This window comes from Salvia splendens, chromosome 21 (genome assembly GCF_004379255.2).
Source record: "Salvia splendens isolate huo1 chromosome 21, SspV2, whole genome shotgun sequence".
Lineage (NCBI taxonomy): Eukaryota > Viridiplantae > Streptophyta > Magnoliopsida > Lamiales > Lamiaceae > Salvia > Salvia splendens.
This window is the reverse complement of record NC_056052.1, coordinates 15,931,331-15,948,793: the sequence shown is the minus strand read 5'-3', so window position 1 is coordinate 15,948,793 and position 17,463 is coordinate 15,931,331. Positions and strand designations below refer to the sequence as shown.

General features: G+C 37.5%; 1 protein-coding gene and 2 long non-coding RNA genes across 3 annotated transcripts; all 3 read right to left on the bottom strand.

Annotated features, from left to right (window-relative positions):
• Positions 1-1,588: 1,588 nt before the first annotated feature.
• On the bottom strand, positions 1,589-1,909 carry LOC121784282 (TIR-only protein-like). Its single transcript, XM_042182445.1, has one exon. It carries the CDS (start codon positions 1,907-1,909, stop codon positions 1,589-1,591), a length of 321 nt encoding a protein of 106 aa, XP_042038379.1.
• A 2,785-nt stretch (positions 1,910-4,694) lies between these two features.
• Positions 4,695-6,244, bottom strand: LOC121784036. The gene is made up of 2 exons (XR_006046697.1): positions 5,751-6,244; positions 4,695-5,625 (listed from the first exon to the last, which is right to left on the bottom strand). It is a non-coding gene; the product is annotated as an uncharacterized LOC121784036 (long non-coding RNA).
• Positions 6,245-13,853: 7,609 nt separating this feature from the next.
• Positions 13,854-15,241, bottom strand: LOC121784514. Its single transcript, XR_006046724.1, has 2 exons — positions 14,849-15,241; positions 13,854-14,754 (listed from the first exon to the last, which is right to left on the bottom strand). It is a non-coding gene; the product is annotated as an uncharacterized LOC121784514 (long non-coding RNA).
• Positions 15,242-17,463: the final 2,222 nt, after the last annotated feature.

Here is a 17,463-nt window from a genome sequence, read left to right as displayed (position 1 = left end):
ATGCTGCTCTGTAACGAGTGGTGAAAACGCCGGCTTCCTGGACTCTCCAATGAGCATTAGTCTCTCTGTATAGAAAGGGGTGATTCCAGTATCCACCGCGTTGGTGTCTTCTCATCTACAGTGAAAAACATAAATGTGAAAACAAGGAAATAAGACAATATACACCTACGTACTACGCACAAACATAAAGTAACACTATGCTTCCCCGGCAACGGCGCCATTTTGGTGAGCTCGGGATCGTCGGATTGGAATTGAATCAAGTTATATGGAAGATAACCGAACCGGTCGGATCAGTTAGCAAATTGTCGTTGCCACTTAATCAAATCAATCCTCAAACCGACTCACGCAAGAAAATATTTATAACTCCCAATTTGCACAACTTTAACAGTAAAGCGGCAAGTTCGGGGTCGATCCCACAGAGAAGTTGGTGTGTCGAGTGTGTGAGTAGTGAACAGGGGGGGTTGGCTGCTGCCACGCTTTAACTTGGGAGTTTTTAACTACTGTATTTAATCTAGGCAGAATTAAACTAGCTAGCTTGATCAATGGAACTTTAACTACTGGGTCAAGTGAATTGCATGTAACAACGGAAAAGTAAATGCGAGGATGTAAACGAAAAAATAACTTCGATTAAACTAAAAACTGAGTACAACGTGAAATTAAACTAAGTTAACACTTCGGAAACTAAGAAAGCGGTAAAAACTGAGAAGAATCTCAGCGGGAAACTTAAGATAACGCAGACAGAAATGAGTATTCTGCAGCGCTCCCTTCGGTCGCCCTTTTAACTAAGCTACCTAAACTAAACTAGAGAACTGATCTAAACTAAGCTATTGAGCTGAACTACACTAGTTAACTAAGCTAAGCTAAACTAGACGGAAAGTAAAGTCTCTCCTCTTTCTTGTGGTGGCACATCATCTATTTATAAGCTCGATTCGACCCCAGCTGGATAACAATCTTGTCAGGGAATATTCGCTCATTCTGAGAGTGAGCGACTCATTGATTGCTACGTGCTGTTCTTCTAGAATGACGATGCTTTTTGGTAACAGATTCATGACTCAGCTTCGTCCTTGCGTCTCATATTCCAGCACGTGTCCCCTTCTAGAACGTCGTCCTTGCTAACAAAATGGTGCGCCAATTCCAGCTCATTCCCTCTCGTGCCTTCTTCCAGAAGCCAGTGGTTCCCTTCTTAACTGCTTGATTACTCCCCCTTGATCAACTCCCCCAACTCTTGGTCCTTTTTCGCCTTTTGTACTTGCTTGGTCAGTTCGGCCTTGCTGCCTTGGTCAAGTGGCTTTTCTGCACATTTTAACACTTGTTTTGCGCGATAAACCGATCAAGTAGCATACATTTTACCCTTAAACCAATGTATGAAATGAGCCTTATCAATATTTCACTAATTTTTTCTACCCACTTTACTGTATAAAGTTAAACAATTTCTTAAAACTCATGCCAATCAAATATAAGACATTTAATCATGTATTGAGAGAGTAACGACCTTCCGTGTTTTTGGTTAATTATTGACCATCATACTAACAAATATCATGATCAGGATTTGGTTTATGTTTTGTTTGGAGATCAATTTTTGTTTTGATCACTTTTCTATATAGTTGATAGAACCTAACCCTTTAAGAGAATCGAAGTCGAGGCCGACGGTGTGCTTGGCCTCCTCTAAGGCCGAGCGGAACCTCATCACCTCCTCAGGTGACATGGTGCCATCATGAACGAGGCGGAGCTGCGAGGGTTTGGCGTCGCAGCAGATGGGGATGACCTTCCTCTTAAGGTCCATCATGAGCGCAAGCTCGTGCAAACAAAAGTAGGAGTCGCAATAGAGCGGCGAGAAAACGACGACGCCGATTTTGCACCCGCCTATGACATTGTCAATCTTGTCAAATAGCTTGTCCCCCGCCTTCATGCTCTCGTACGGTGTGAGGCCAGTGAGGGTAGTATTCAAGTATTAGGCTATTTTATATCACCGTGTGATTTGATAGGTAGTCCAAGAATAAGTCTTTTGCTGGTTGAATTAAATATGTTTATAGTTTTATATTCGGATATTATTTCCAAGGATCACGAAGAATTTCCTCCATTTTTTTTAAAATAGAAATTCTTTCTATTTTGATCTGATTATCTAAAAATAAAAACTCTCTATTTCAAAAAAATTTAAGACAATATATAACATACACATCATTTTATTTACGGCTTGTGTCATTACATTTACACATACTACTAATAATATGAATCTTACATTCCACTGACACTACTGAGGAAAAATATTGAAATACCGGTCTTATCGTATCGACAAAATACAAAAAATATTGAATTTCAGCATACCATGATTTTCGGTATGGAATGATACCTTATTGAAAGATTTCGGTAAGGTAACAGTATGAATTTTTATGTGCTATTATGAATTTCTTTTATTCATTTATTTGTAAAAATTAATTTTTAAATATAAAAATTAAATTTTATAAATAAAAAATATATTTTTTTTTAATTTTAGTTGAACTACCGGTTTAACCAATAACTATTGAACTGGCGGTTCTGAACCAACAGTTCCGGTTTTGCATTTCATTGAACCTGAATCGGACCGTGAGAACCGCCGAACCGTCCGGCGGTTCGGAACCGTCACGCCGTTTCTGGTTCCGGTTTATAAACCAACGGTTAACCGCCGGTCCGGTTCGGTTTGTGCTTGTCTACTAGTGACCGTTGCATAATTCCTTTCTTTTTTTTACGTTTGTTTTGTGTGCTTGATGAATAATGTGTGGTTTCTTGTTTTTAATAATTGTAATTTATAGGTGGAGGGATTTGGAAAATGGGAGTATTTTATACTTAATTCATGTGTGGAATGAAAAACTGAATTGAGTTTCAACGTTTGACATCGAATTTTCATAGGTGAATTAGTAGGAAAATATCATTAAACTCTCGTACGGTGTGAGGCCAGTGAGGGTAGTATTCAAGTATTAGGCTATTTTATATCACCGTGTGATTTGATAGGTAGTCCAAGAATAAGTCTTTTGCTGGTTGAATTAAATATGTTTATAGTTTTATATTCGAATATTATTTCCAAGGATCACGAAGAATTTCCTCCATTTTTTTTAAAATAGAAATTCTTTCTATTTTGATCTGATTATCTAAAAATAAAAACTCTCTATTTCAAAAAAATTTAAGACAATATATAACATACACATCATTTTATTTACAGCTTGTGTCATTACATTTACACATACTACTAATAATATGAATCTTACATTCCACTGACACTACTGAGGAAAAATATTGAAATACCGGTCTTATCGTATCGAAAAAATACAAAAAATATTGAATTTCAGCATACCATGATTTTCGGTATGGAATGATACCTTATTGAAAGATTTCGGTAAGGTAACAGTATGAATTTTTATGTGCTATTATGAATTTCTTTTATTCATTTATTTGTAAAAATTAATTTTTAAATATAAAAATTAAATTTTATAAATAAAAAATATATTTTTTTTTAATTTTAGTTGAACTACCGGTTTAACCAATAACTATTGAACTGGCGGTTCTGAACCAACAGTTCCGGTTTTGCATTTCATTGAACCTGAATCGGACCGTGAGAACCGCCGAACCGTCCGGCGGTTCGGAACCGTCACGCCGTTTCTGGTTCCGGTTTATAAACCAACGGTTAACCGCCGGTCCGGTTCGGTTTGTGCTTGTCTACTAGTGACCGTTGCATAATTCCTTTCTTTTTTTTACGTTTGTTTTGTGTGCTTGATGAATAATGTGTGGTTTCTTGTTTTTAATAATTGTAATTTATAGGTGGAGGGATTTGGAAAATGGGAGTATTTTATACTTAATTCATGTGTGGAATGAAAAACTGAATTGAGTTTCAACGTTTGACATCGAATTTTCATAGGTGAATTAGTAGGAAAATATCATTAAACTCTCGTACGGTGTGAGGCCAGTGAGGGTAGTATTCAAGTATTAGGCTATTTTATATCACCGTGTGATTTGATAGGTAGTCCAAGAATAAGTCTTTTGCTGGTTGAATTAAATATGTTTATAGTTTTATATTCGAATATTATTTCCAAGGATCACGAAGAATTTCCTCCATTTTTTTTAAAATAGAAATTCTTTCTATTTTGATCTGATTATCTAAAAATAAAAACTCTCTATTTCAAAAAAATTTAAGACAATATATAACATACACATCATTTTATTTACAGCTTGTGTCATTACATTTACACATACTACTAATAATATGAATCTTACATTCCACTGACACTACTGAGGAAAAATATTGAAATACCGGTCTTATCGTATCGAAAAAATACAAAAAATATTGAATTTCAGCATACCATGATTTTCGGTATGGAATAATACCTTATTGAAAGATTTCGGTAAGGTAACAGTATGAATTTTTATGTACTACAATATACCGCGACATATCGAAATTCGGTATATACCGCAAATTATAAATATATGTAACTGTAACAACCCGAACTTTCGTACCTTATTATTATTATTAGCCTAAAGATAAATAATAAGTGATCGTTGTAGTATTCGAAATCTGCCATTTTCATGTATAATAATTGATCTTGGAATTATAAATAATCGTTGCTTCGTTCTCGAACGAATATTTCAAGTAAAAATAAATAAATAAATAAATAAATAAATAAATAAATAAAATAGCACTAAATAAAAATTTATAATGTCCGGCATATCTCCGAAGTCCGCTAAATTACTATTATACAAATTTATCAAATCCTTATCTATTACAATTAGAGAAAAGTTCACGTAGCCCGTTCAACGGTCGTGCTCGCACTCCAAGAAAGTCCGGTACATCATTAGGGAATACTATGGACGTTATTTGTTTTCCTACACCAAAGCCACGAACTTGAAACGATTATACCTACACCAAAATTTAATAAACAAGTGAATAAATAAATAAACAATTACTTAAATCATTAAATAAATAAATAAAATAAAAAGAGGGTAGATTAAGTGGATCGAATTTTTTTCAATAGCATTTAATGTTGCATTTAATTAGAATGGCAGATCATTATCTCCTCCTGACAAAGGAGAATAATTTGAGATAGTAATGTGTAAGACAACTTTCTACCACAACTTGCTACACTGTTACTGTTACTTTCACTACCATCTTTTGTGAATATGCATATAGATATACAATCAGTTTTTTTTCTTTTTCACCATCACACCCCCTTATCTCTCTGCGCACACCAACCCCACAAAACATAGAGGAGTTCGAAGAGGGAGATTGCTACAATCCAACAACACTTTTTCACCACAAAGAGGTAAACAACAAACCTTTTCTTTCTTGCACATACGTACAAGCATATGCATATCTAAAGAGATTAGAATCTGCTCAAATCAGAAATCAACAATACACAACAAGTTTAACACCATGTTTAGCCATCAAATAAAAAATAGCAAGATAATTGTTTAAGGATCACCAAATTCACATAACATATAAATAATCCAATAATCCAAGTCCCACAACCAAGGTAAGCATGAATTAAGAATCTTATCTTAGAGGATGAATCTGCCGAATAACTTCAGGCAACGAGCTCTGCACTCCGTCGCCGACGATGGCGGCCCACGCTCCAAAAACACATCTGTTCTTTTTCATATCTTGAATCCGGAAATTTTGAATTTAATCAGCAAAGTTTTCATCAAAGAAAAATATATATAAAAGTAATAACTTAAAAAAAAATGAAAAGAGAGGGGCGGAGGAACGAACTTTCCGACCACCCTACCTGTCGAAAGACGGCGTCGGCGGCTGGAGGGGGGGTTCACGGTGATGGCGGCGGGGACGCGAACCAGCGACGGAGGCGGATTCGCGGTGACGGCGGGAATCGGAGTGGAGAGAGAGAGAGGGAGGAAGCTGACAGAGAGAGAGTGCACAGCTCTACTGCTGTCCGGAGACGGCCGGACTGCCGGGAGGAGGGCGGCGAAGCCGCTGCCTCTGCATGTCGGCGGTGAAGAGGGAGAGAAAAGAGAGAGAGAGGGAGAGAAGAGAGAAAGAGAGAGAGAGGGGAGAAGAGAGAGGAAGAGTCAGCGGCGACGGCGGGTGGCGGCGCTGAGGATGGCGGCGGCGGTAGCAGCAAGTGAAAAGGGGGGAGGGGAGTTCTCTCATTTTAGGCTTACGGTAGATTGGGGAAGATGAAATAGTATTTACATATGGGTTTTATTTTCTTGTTGTTGGGCTAATGAATTAGTTACTTGGGCTAAGGGAGTGGAAGAATTTAAATTTGAGCCCAATTCTTTTAACAAATGGGGCTGCAGTAAATAAATGAAGGGAAGCCCAATCCCGAAATTTACCTATCCTTTCAGCTGAAAATAAAAGAGAGTCTTAGTCTAGTTTAGAAAATAATATCTTTTGGGAGCAAATATAAGATTAAATTTTAGCCAAAGTTTAAGTCAAGGTTCAATTAATATTTTTATATGGTTTCATCTAATTGTATAACTAAGATAAAATAATTGATCTAGGAATTTATTTTAGAGTTTTACTTAATGAGTAAATTTTCAAAGTAAAAAGATACATAGATCCAATTTAGTCGAAGCCCGAAAATAATGGATGAAGACGCATCAAATAATTTATCCCAAGTCCGAAAAACATATAATTTTTCTTTACAAAGGGAAATAGTTGCGATAATTCAAGTATGCGCTTAAATAATTTTTTTGGATTTTTGTTCGATATTATGATGGAAAATACGAGGAGCTAACGGAGGAATTATGGCGTAAGTGGCCGACCGGCATCGCCCCGCGACGCCTCGGACGGCCGCTAAGGAAATGGAAAGAAAGAGGGAGATGACGTTCTCAAGTCACAGAAATAATTAAGTTTAATAAAGAAGTGCTATTAATTAAATTTCCCAATTTAATTAATATGCAAGTTTCTAAAATTTTCTAACGGTGAACAAATGATAAAAGAAATAAAGTAGGGGCATGCATTCCTATAAGTATGTGAATTTCTCGAGTCTTATTAGTACGTTGTTTGTTTTCAAAAGGCTATCTCCGTGAGTTACGGGTGGAGTCAGGAAAATTCAAGTTAAAGAAACTAAACGAACAAGGTGAGCTTTCTTATACTAAAAATACAAATCGTATTTTATGAAAACACGAACACATGTTCGTGATTTTTAAAAATGTTGTCTTGCCATAAATGTTTTGTGTATGATGCCTATCTGTTTGGCTAAGGCCAAGTGACTTATGAATGATGATATATGTGAATCGATTCGATTTTGAGTCCTGGTAGGGTGGTGTCCCTACTGGGAACCTCTGACCGTGAACGGCAGATAAGGTGGCCGAGGAAGGTGGCCACCTTCCCGGCACATGGAATCCTCTGACATGATGGGCAGAGAAGGTGACCGGGCGAGAACACCATCTCGACGGCACAATGTGAGCAGATATGGCTAAGTACTGGAAAAAGGGGCTGCAGTCCAATGTGAATATTTTTAGTAAGCTCGGGCCTTTTCAATAAATCCCCGAGTATTACTGTGATGATGGCTTGACAATATTTTCAAATGTATATGTGTAATTTTTGGCAATGTGTTCACTGAGTACTTTTTGTACTCAGCCCTGCATATATTTCTAAATGTGCAGGTTGAGCAGCGAAGTGGTGGAGGAAGTGCTATTGAGACAAGACATTTAATTCCGTCAGATTTTGACTCTCGGAGGTTCATGTCTTCATACATGGAACCGCGTTCATTTGCTTCCGTTGTACATCTTAAAAGACTCAGGTCTATTTTGTTCAAAACTCTGATATTTTGACATTTTTACAAACAATTACTCGAGATTTCATGATCGAGTATCTTTTCTTCTATGTGTCAGCACTTGATTAGCCATGTCTCGCAACCAATGCCTGATTTTATTTTCCCCTTATTTCTTTCCCCGCTTCTTAAATCCTCCCCTAGTCGCGGTCAACCGTGTTTTCTATCCTTAGAAAGTGCGGTCGTGACAGAGTGGTATCAGAGCATTCTTTCTCGCTCTGAACCCGAGAGTCTTCTTTGAAAATCTTTGGTCTATCCTTGTTCCACTAGACTGTCTAATCAATGAAAATGCTCTTAGCACTCCCACCAATCGCGCTCAATGAGGGAAAATGTAACTTGTTCTTTTTCAAAAGAAAGTCGAGATGTTTGAAAGTTTGAAATGGAGAAATAACTCATGCAGTTAAATTGAGTGAATAGATGAAAACTCTAAGTTTAAAGAAAGAGTTGATGTTTTCTGATTTGGTAGCGTGCTTAAAGAAAGAGTTAGTATGTCTTTTCTTGGCTAAAGATTGTGAATGTATGAATAAAAGAAGTAACTTTCTTGAATGGAGAAAGGTACTGAAATATGAAAGTATAAAGTATATAAGTCTGGAACTAATTGTTGAAAGGATGTCTCTTTTTGAGTTGGTAAAATGATATCGCTTTTTGAGTAGTTTTTGAATCATGTTGCTAGAATGGGGAAATCAAAATTTCCAAGAACTTAGAATACTTAGTTATGCGTTCCTTCTAGAACACAATATGAACTCGAACTTAGAAGTACAGTATGAACATTTCTCGCTTTCCCGAGCGACAATAAGAAAGTACACGATAAGAAAGAAGTTTCGTCACGAGAAAAGTAATCCAACATAGAACAAAACGATGTTTTTACGTCCCAATGACATGAATAATCTGGGTTAGCCATTGTCTTTCTTGACAATCCAATCACTCCAAAGGATCATACCTTTGATCCAACTAAGCGATGAACACATACATGGCAAGAGAATATGATTACAATGTAAACAAAGAATCTAGCTTTACAATAATAAGTAAACAGAAACGGCGTGTTACGAGGATGACAGTTCTGACGAACCGAGAGTACCAAGGAGTCATAATCTCCACATATGGTCATCTGACGTGATCGTAAGGTGAAAGTAGCTTGTGACGAAAGTTTCCCATAACTCATTTACCATCCTCTATAAGGAATTAAACAAGGGAGTATCACCATTGTAGTTAACCAAGAAGATTCATCAACAACGCTTACTTGGATTCCCATGAATTCCATTTTTCTCGCACCCCTCTTGATCAAAATACCTTTTGTTGAATTAAGAACTTAAATGACTCCTTTTGCAAGGTAATGTGCCATTACTTTCCCTCTTCTATGTCAAGATTGTGAATCTCTTTCAGTTTTGAGCTTGCTCCCTCATGTTTTCTGATAACCTCCAGCGACTACGGTCCTTCTTTACTCATTCTGTATAAAAGCAATATTTTGACTCTCTGAATTCTTGCCACCAAACTCCTATACTCGGAGCTGCTTTATTTATAGCCTTCAGAATGAACATGTTTCCCTAAACTATTGTCTCTTCAATGATAATATATTCTTCAAAGATCGTTGGTAGACCTTTTGTGATTTCAAATGTACTTATTGACAAGCTCTTTGTTTTACATGAGTACTCTCATCTTCTGAATTCAAATATGACTGTTGTCTCTTGATTTGAGCTTTTCTGCAAGCTCCATGTAAAGCTGGCATATTTCTTCACCCTTGGCTAGTTTTCTCTTGTTGTCCTCTTTATTAGTTAGTTTCTTCCCTGAACTGCTTATAAACTCTAAAAATTTCGTTGATATGATCTTCTATCACAGTGTTGTCGAGCAAATTGCAATTGTTTGTCTTTCCTTTTCTTTTCAAATCCATTTGTAACCAACCATCTCAGGTCTTCCTGTTATCACCTATGGATATTTGAAACTTTTCTACTTCACTGTTCATTTTGATTATATTATTGGCAACCTGTTATTGACATCTACATTCTATTCATCATACCCCCACTTTCGCAATTTATTCAATATGGCAAGCTCTTCCCATAATAAAAATTCCAATTCTATGGGTATGGCTCAAGCTCTTTAAAGTTGCATCTTTTCTGTTCTAGGAATGAGCATAATGAGCCCAATTGAGCCTAGTCTCTGCACTTTATGAAAACTGTTGTTGCAAGCTACTGGTGAGAGTTTGTGGTGAACCAAACAATTGAAATAATTATAATCGTTTTGTTTTCACGGTTACCTTGGAGCCTACACAAAGCAAAAACGTTTCGAATATTTCTCTTGGAATCCCAAATTCAATTCCTATCAAAGTTAAAACGGTTAGATCAACTCTATATTTCCTCGCGTGAGACCCTCATGGGAGTTAGAAAAGAAAATGAAGGTGAAATATCCCGAGCTTTTTGTCTAAATACTCCCTAAATTTCGGGACGAAATTTCTTTTAAGGGGGGTAGAATGTAACAACCCGAACTTTCGTACCTTATTATTATTATTAGCCTAAAGATAAATAATAAGTGATCGTTGTAGTATTCGAAATCTGCCATTTTCATGTATAATAATTGATCTTGGAATTATAAATAATCGTTGCTTCGTTCTCGAACGAATATTTCAAGTAAAAATAAATAAATAAATAAATAAAATAACACTAAATAAAAATTTATAATGTCCGGCATATCTCCGAAGTCCGCTAAATTACTATTATACAAATTTATCAAATCCTTATCTATTACAATTAGAGAAAAGTTCACGTAGCCAGTTCAACGGTCGTGCTCGCACTCCAAGAAAGTCCGGTACATCATTAGGGAATACTATGGACGTTATTTGTTTTCCTACACCAAAGCCACGAACTTGAAACGATTATACCTACACCAAAATTTAATAAACAAGTGAATAAATAAATAAACAATTACTTAAATCATTAAATAAATAAATAAAATAAAAAGAGGGTAGATTAAGTGGAACGAATTTTTTTCAATAGCATTTAATGCTGCATTTAATTAGAATGGCAGATCATTATCTCCTCCTGACAAAGGAGAATAATTTGAGATAGTAATGTGTAAGACAACTTTCTACCACAACTTGCTACACTGTTACTGTTACTTTCACTACCATCTTTTGTGAATATGCATATAGATATACAATCAGTTTTTTTTCTTTTTCACCATCACACCCCCTTATCTCTCTGCACACACCAACCCCACAAAACATAGAGGAGTTCGAAGAGGGAGATTGCTACAATCCAACAACACTTTTTCACCACAAAGAGGTAAACAACAAACCTTTTCTTTCTTGTACATACGTACAAGCATATGCATATCTAAAGAGATTAGAATCTGCTCAAATCAGAAATCAGAAATCAAAAATAGCAAGATAATTGTTTAAGGATCACCAAATTCACATAACATATAAATAATCCAATAATCCAAGTCCCACAACCAAGGTAAGCATGAATTAAGAATCTTATCTTAGAGGATGAATCTGCCGAATAACTTCAGGCAACGAGCTCTGCACTCCGTCGCCGACGATGGCGGCCCACGCTCCAAAAACACATCTGTTCTTTTTCATATCTTGAATCCGGAAATTTTGAATTTAATCAGCAAAGTTTTCATCAAAGAAAAATATATATAAAAGTAATAACTTAAAAAAAAATGAAAAGAGAGGGGCGGAGGAACGAACTTTCCGACCACCCTACCTGTCGAAAGACGGCGTCGGCGGCTGGAGGGGGGGTTCACGGTGATGGCGGCGGGGACGCGAACCAGCGACGGAGGCGGATTCGCGGCGGTAGCGGATTCGCAGTGACGGCGGGAATCGGAGTGGAGAGAGAGAGAGAAGGAGGAAGCTGACAGAGAGAGAGTGCGCAGCTCTACTGCTGTCCGGAGACGGCCGGACTGCCGGGAGAAGGGCGGCGAAGCCGCTGCCTCTGCATGTCGGCGGTGAAGAGGGAGAGAAAAGAGAGAGAGAGGGAGAGAAGAGAGAAAGAGAGAGAGAGGGGAGAAGAGAGAGGAAGAGTCAGCGGCGACGGCGGGTGGCGGCGCTGAGGATGGCGGCGGCGGTAGCAGCAAGTGAAAAGGGGGGAGGGGAGTTCTCTCATTTTAGGCTTACGGTAGATTGGGGAAGATGAAATAGTATTTACATATGGGTTTTATTTTCTTGTTGTTGGGCTAATGAATTAGTTACTTGGGCTAAGGGAGTGGAAGAATTTAAATTTGAGCCCAATTCTTTTAACAAATGGGGCTGCAGTAAATAAATGAAGGGAAGCCCAATCCCGAAATTTACCTATCCTTTCGGTTGAAAATAAAAGAGAGTCTTAGTCTAGTTTAGAAAATAATATCTTTTGGGAGCAAATATAAGATTAAATTTTAGCCAAAGTTTAAGTTAAGGTTCAATTAATATTTTTATATGGTTTCATCTAATTGTATAACTAAGATAAAATAATTGATCTAGGAATTTATTTTAGAGTTTTACTTAATGAGTAAATTTTCAAAGTAAAAAGATACATAGATCCAATTTAGTCGAAGCCCGAAAATAATGGATGAAGACGCATCAAATAATTTATCCCAAGTCCGAAAAACATATAATTTTTCTTTACAAAGGGAAATAGTTGCGATAATTCAAGTATGCGCTTAAATAATTTTTTTTGGATTTTTGTTCGATATTATGATGGAAAATACGAGGAGCCAACGGAGGAATTATGGCGTAAGTGGCCGACCGGCATCGCCCCGCGACGCCTCGGACGGCCGCTAAGGAAATGGAAAGAAAGAGGGAGATGACGTTCTCAAGTCACAGAAATAATTAAGTTTAATAAAGAAGTGCTATTAATTAAATTTCCCAATTTAATTAATATGCAAGTTTCTAAAATTTTCTAACGGTGAACAAATGATAAAAGAAATAAAGTAGGGGCATGCATTCCTATAAGTATGTGAATTTCTCGAGTCTTATTAGTACGTTGTTTGTTTTCAAAAGGCTATCTCCGTGAGTTACGGGTGGAGTCAGGAAAATTCAAGTTAAAGAAACTAAACGAACAAGGTGAGCTTTCTTATACTAAAAATACAAATCGTATTTTATGAAAACACGAACTCATGTTCATGATTTTTAAAAATGTTGTCTTGCCATAAATGTTTTGTGTATGATGCCTATCTGTTTGGCTAAGGCCAAGTGACTTATGAATGATGATATATGTGAATCGATTCGATTTTGAGTCCTGGTAGGGTGGTGTCCCTACTGGGAATCTCTGACCGTGAACGGCAGAGAAGGTGGCCGAGGAAGGTGGCCACCTTCCCGGCACATGGAATCCTCTGACATGATGGGCAGAGAAGGTGACCGGGCGAGAACACCATCTCGACGGCACAATGTGAGCAGATATGGCTAAGTACTGGAAAAAGGGGCTGCAGTCCAATGTGAATATTTTTAGTAAGCTCGGGCCTTTTCAATGAATCCCCGAGTATTACTGTGATGATGGCTTGACAATATTTTCAAATGTATATGTGTAATTTTTGGCAATGTGTTCACTGAGTACTTTTTGTACTCAGCCCTGCATATATTTCTAAATGTGCAGGTTGAGCAGCGAAGTGGTGGAGGAAGTGCTATTGAGACAAGACATTTAATTCCGTCAGATTTTGACTCTCGGAGGTTCATGTCTTCATACATGGAACCGCGTTAATTTGCTTCCGTTGTATATCTTAAAAGACTCAGGTCTATTTTGTTCAAAACTCTGATATTTTGACATTTTTACAAACAATTACTCGAGATTTCATGATCGAGTATCTTTTCTTCTATGTATCAGCACTTGATTAGCCATGTCTCGCAACCAATGCCTGATTTTATTTTCCCCTTATTTCTTTCCCCGCTTCTTAAATCCTCCCCTAGTCGCGGTCAACCGTGTTTTCTATCCTTAGAAAGTGCGGTCGTGACAGTAACGACCCGCTAAGCCGATATTATTATAAACTATATTATTAGCTTGATTATTTATATATGTAACTTTTATGCGATTAAATCCGAGCTACGATGGATTGTCGTTGTTTGTTTAACGTTAGGCAAGTGAATAGAACACGTAAATAATTACACCTATATGAAAAAAAAATTAATTTAAATAAATAATAAATAAGATCCCAAAATTCAAATTTTAATGTCCGATACATCCAACAAAAGTCCAACCACATTTAATTTATACATCATATGTTTTAAGGAAGCGGGTACTTCAACGCGGACGGCCACGAACTTAAACCAATTATACCTACACCAAATTAAATGATTAAGTAAGCAAATACTTAAATAATTAATTGATAAAATAATATATATATATATATATATATATATATTTACGAGCATATCGAGAAGGAACAATTTTCATTGCAGCATTTAATGTTGCATTAATGAATCTTAGCAAGAAAGAATGTTGCATTAATGATACGTGGAAAGAAATCCTCAACCTTCATCCTCTTACACATATTGAGATTATCCTCTGACCGAATAATTGAAAGATACACGCCACTTGCATCTCATTCTTGCAAGATACGTCACTTGCATCTTTTATGTATATATACGTATATACAAATCTTTTTGTCTCACCCACCTCACAATCAAAAGAATTCCACATAGAACATAGGAGGGAGAGTTGTAGATAATTGTAGAGTCAAGCACTACAATCCAACAAAACTTTATTCCACATCAAAAGGTAAACCACAAACCTTCCTTTTCATTCATATATGTACAAGCATGCATATATGTAGTTGGAAGTAGAATCTGCCCAAATGTTAACAATAAACACCAAGATTAACTTGTTTCACCATTAAGTCTTCCCAGTAGACACGATTGTTCAAAATTCACCAAATTTATAAAATAGACAATTGAGTCCTACAACTAATAATAACCACTTAGTTGGAAAACTTATCTCGTGAGTACGATTCTGTGCTCTTCGGCAGCCCGGAGTCGACGGTGACACCCCCACCCTCCAAATCCATCACTAAAATCGCAGCCTTGACGGATCTACAATTAAAAACACCAAACTTTAAAATTCAAGATTTGGTCGTTAAAAATAAAACAAAAAGGGGGAAATGATAAAAAATTCAGCATTATTTACCTGTCGGAAATCGGCGTTGGCGGCTGGGGGAGGTTCTCGAGGAAGGCGGAGGAGGCGGAGGAGGCGGATCCGCGACGGTGGTGGATCCGCAGCGGCGGCGGTACGGCGAATCGGGGGGAAGAGAGAGAGAGACCGCTGCTAATACAGCCGGATTCCGGGAAGAGGAAGGCGAAGCCGCCGCCTGTGCATGCACAGTAGCGGCGGCGGCGAATCTGGAGAGAAAGAGGGGATGACGGCGGCGTGAGGAAGAGAGAAGAGGGAAAGATGGAGAGAAGGAAGGGACAGAGGGATAGCCGGCGAGCTCCGACGACAAGGAGTGGTGTCGTTATCACCGGAGGAGGCGTGAGAGTGGGGAGAGTAGGCGCTGCTCGCTTCTTCAATTAGGGATTGGAATTGGAGAAGGAAGTGAAATGGGGGAAAGTCACGTATGGGGGAAGGAGTATATTGAGTCCTTATTCATTTTAGTTGGGCCACACTAAATAATGAAGAATTTGGGCCAAGGAAATTATTTTAGTTTGGGTCCATTTTAATTTGTTGGACCTTAAAAATGGAATAAGGTGGACTCAAAGGAGTTATTAAGGAAAAAGTGGGCCGATTACCTTATGGACTACACTAATCATATGTTGGAATGTGAGCCAAGAAATTAATTAATATGGGCCAAGGCTTTAATCGTTGGGCCGAGATTTATTCTGTAGAGCTTGGAATTGAATATGTTGGAATTTATTTAAGGGATGAGTTGGAGCTCATTTAAATAATTCCCGAATAAAGTATTAAATTTCCAAAGATGGAAGATGTTAAAGTTGGAGATGCTAAGGGCCGACCGGCATCGCCCCAGGACGCCTCGGGCGGCCGCTAAGGAAGTGGAAAGAAAGAGGGAGACGACGTTCTCAAGTCACAGAAATAATTATTTTAATAAAGAAGTGATATTAATTAATTTTCCCAATTTAATTAATATGCAAGTTTCTAAAATTTTCTAACGGTGAACAAATGATAAAAGAAATAAACTAGGGGCATGCATTCCTATAAGTATGTGAATTTCTCGAGTCTTATTAATACGTTGTTTGTTTTCAAAAGGCTATCTCCGTGAGTTAAGGGTGGAGTCAGGAAATTCATGTTAAGGAGTTTTAAGCGAACGAGGTGACCTTTCTTATACTAAAAATACAAATCGTATTATATGAAAACACGAACACATGTTCGTGATTTTTAAAGATGTTGTCTTGCCATAAATTTTTTGTGTATGATGTCTATCTGTTTGGCTAAGGCCAAGTGAATTATGAATGATGATATAAGTCGAATTCGGGTCCTAGTGAGGGTGGTGTCCCCGCTCGGACAAGTGTACACAAGCTACCTCTGACATGTTGGGCAGAGCAGGTGACCGTGGAAGGTGGCCACCTTCCCGGCACAAGGATACCTCTGACATGATGGGCAGAGAAGTTGACCGTGCGAGAACACCATCTCGGCGGCACAATGCGATCAAATATGGCTAAAGTACAGGAAAAAGGGGCTGCAGCCCATGGTGAATATTTTTAGTAAGCTCGGGTCTTTTTCAATAACACCCCCGAGTGTTACTGTGATGATGGCTTGACAATATTTTCAAATGTATATTTGTAGTTTTCGGCAATGCGTTCACTGAGTACTTTTGTACTCAGCCCTGCATATATTTCTAAATGTGCAGGTTGAGCAGCGAAGTGGTGGAGGAAGTGCTATTGAGACAAGACATTTAATTCAGTCAGATTTTGACTCTCGGAGGTTCATGTCTTCATACATGGAACCGCGTTCATTTGCTTCTGTTGTGCATCTAAAAAGGCTCAAGTCTATTTTGTTCAAAGCTCTGATATTTTTAAATTTTTACAAACAATTACTCGAGTCTTCATGATCGAGTATCTTTCTTCTATGTATCAGCACTTAATTAGTCATGTCTCGCAACCAATGTTTGATTTTATTTTCCCTTATTTCTTTCCCCGCTTCTTATACTCCCACCCCTAGTCACAGTTCCCCGACTATGCTATCCTTAGCAAGTGCGGTCGTGACAATATAAGTACGGTAAGAAATACGGTATGGTGGTTTCGGTAAGATATACCATGCTTACCCACCCCTACACGTGCCGAGTGAAATGTGAACAATATTTAACGGACGGAAGGAGTAGTACAAAACATTCGTCTGACTTGTCTAAGGATTGTTAGGAGTATCAATCACTCATCATATTTAATTTTCATAATTTTACACTCCCGTTTCTTAATTTTTCATCGTCTTTTACAGATCAAAAATACTTCATCCGTCCCATTAGAAATGAAACATTTGTTTTTGGCACATGATTTTATGTAGTGCTGTTTTGTGGGTTAATGAAGAGAGAATAAAGTAAGAGAGATGAAAAATTAGAGATGATGTTGTTTCCATTTAGGAAACCTTTTATTTTTAATGGAAAATCAAAAAAGGAAAACGTTTCATATTTAATAGGACAAAAGAAGAATAATTTTACATGTTTTCCAATATTGTAAGAATTATTCAAACTTTAACTTTCTGTAGATCGGCACTCTAAATATCATCATTGATGTTGTATTCTTCTAGCTAAGTTGTATGCTTAGAGATTTTTTAATTGAGTTCGAGTGTAATTG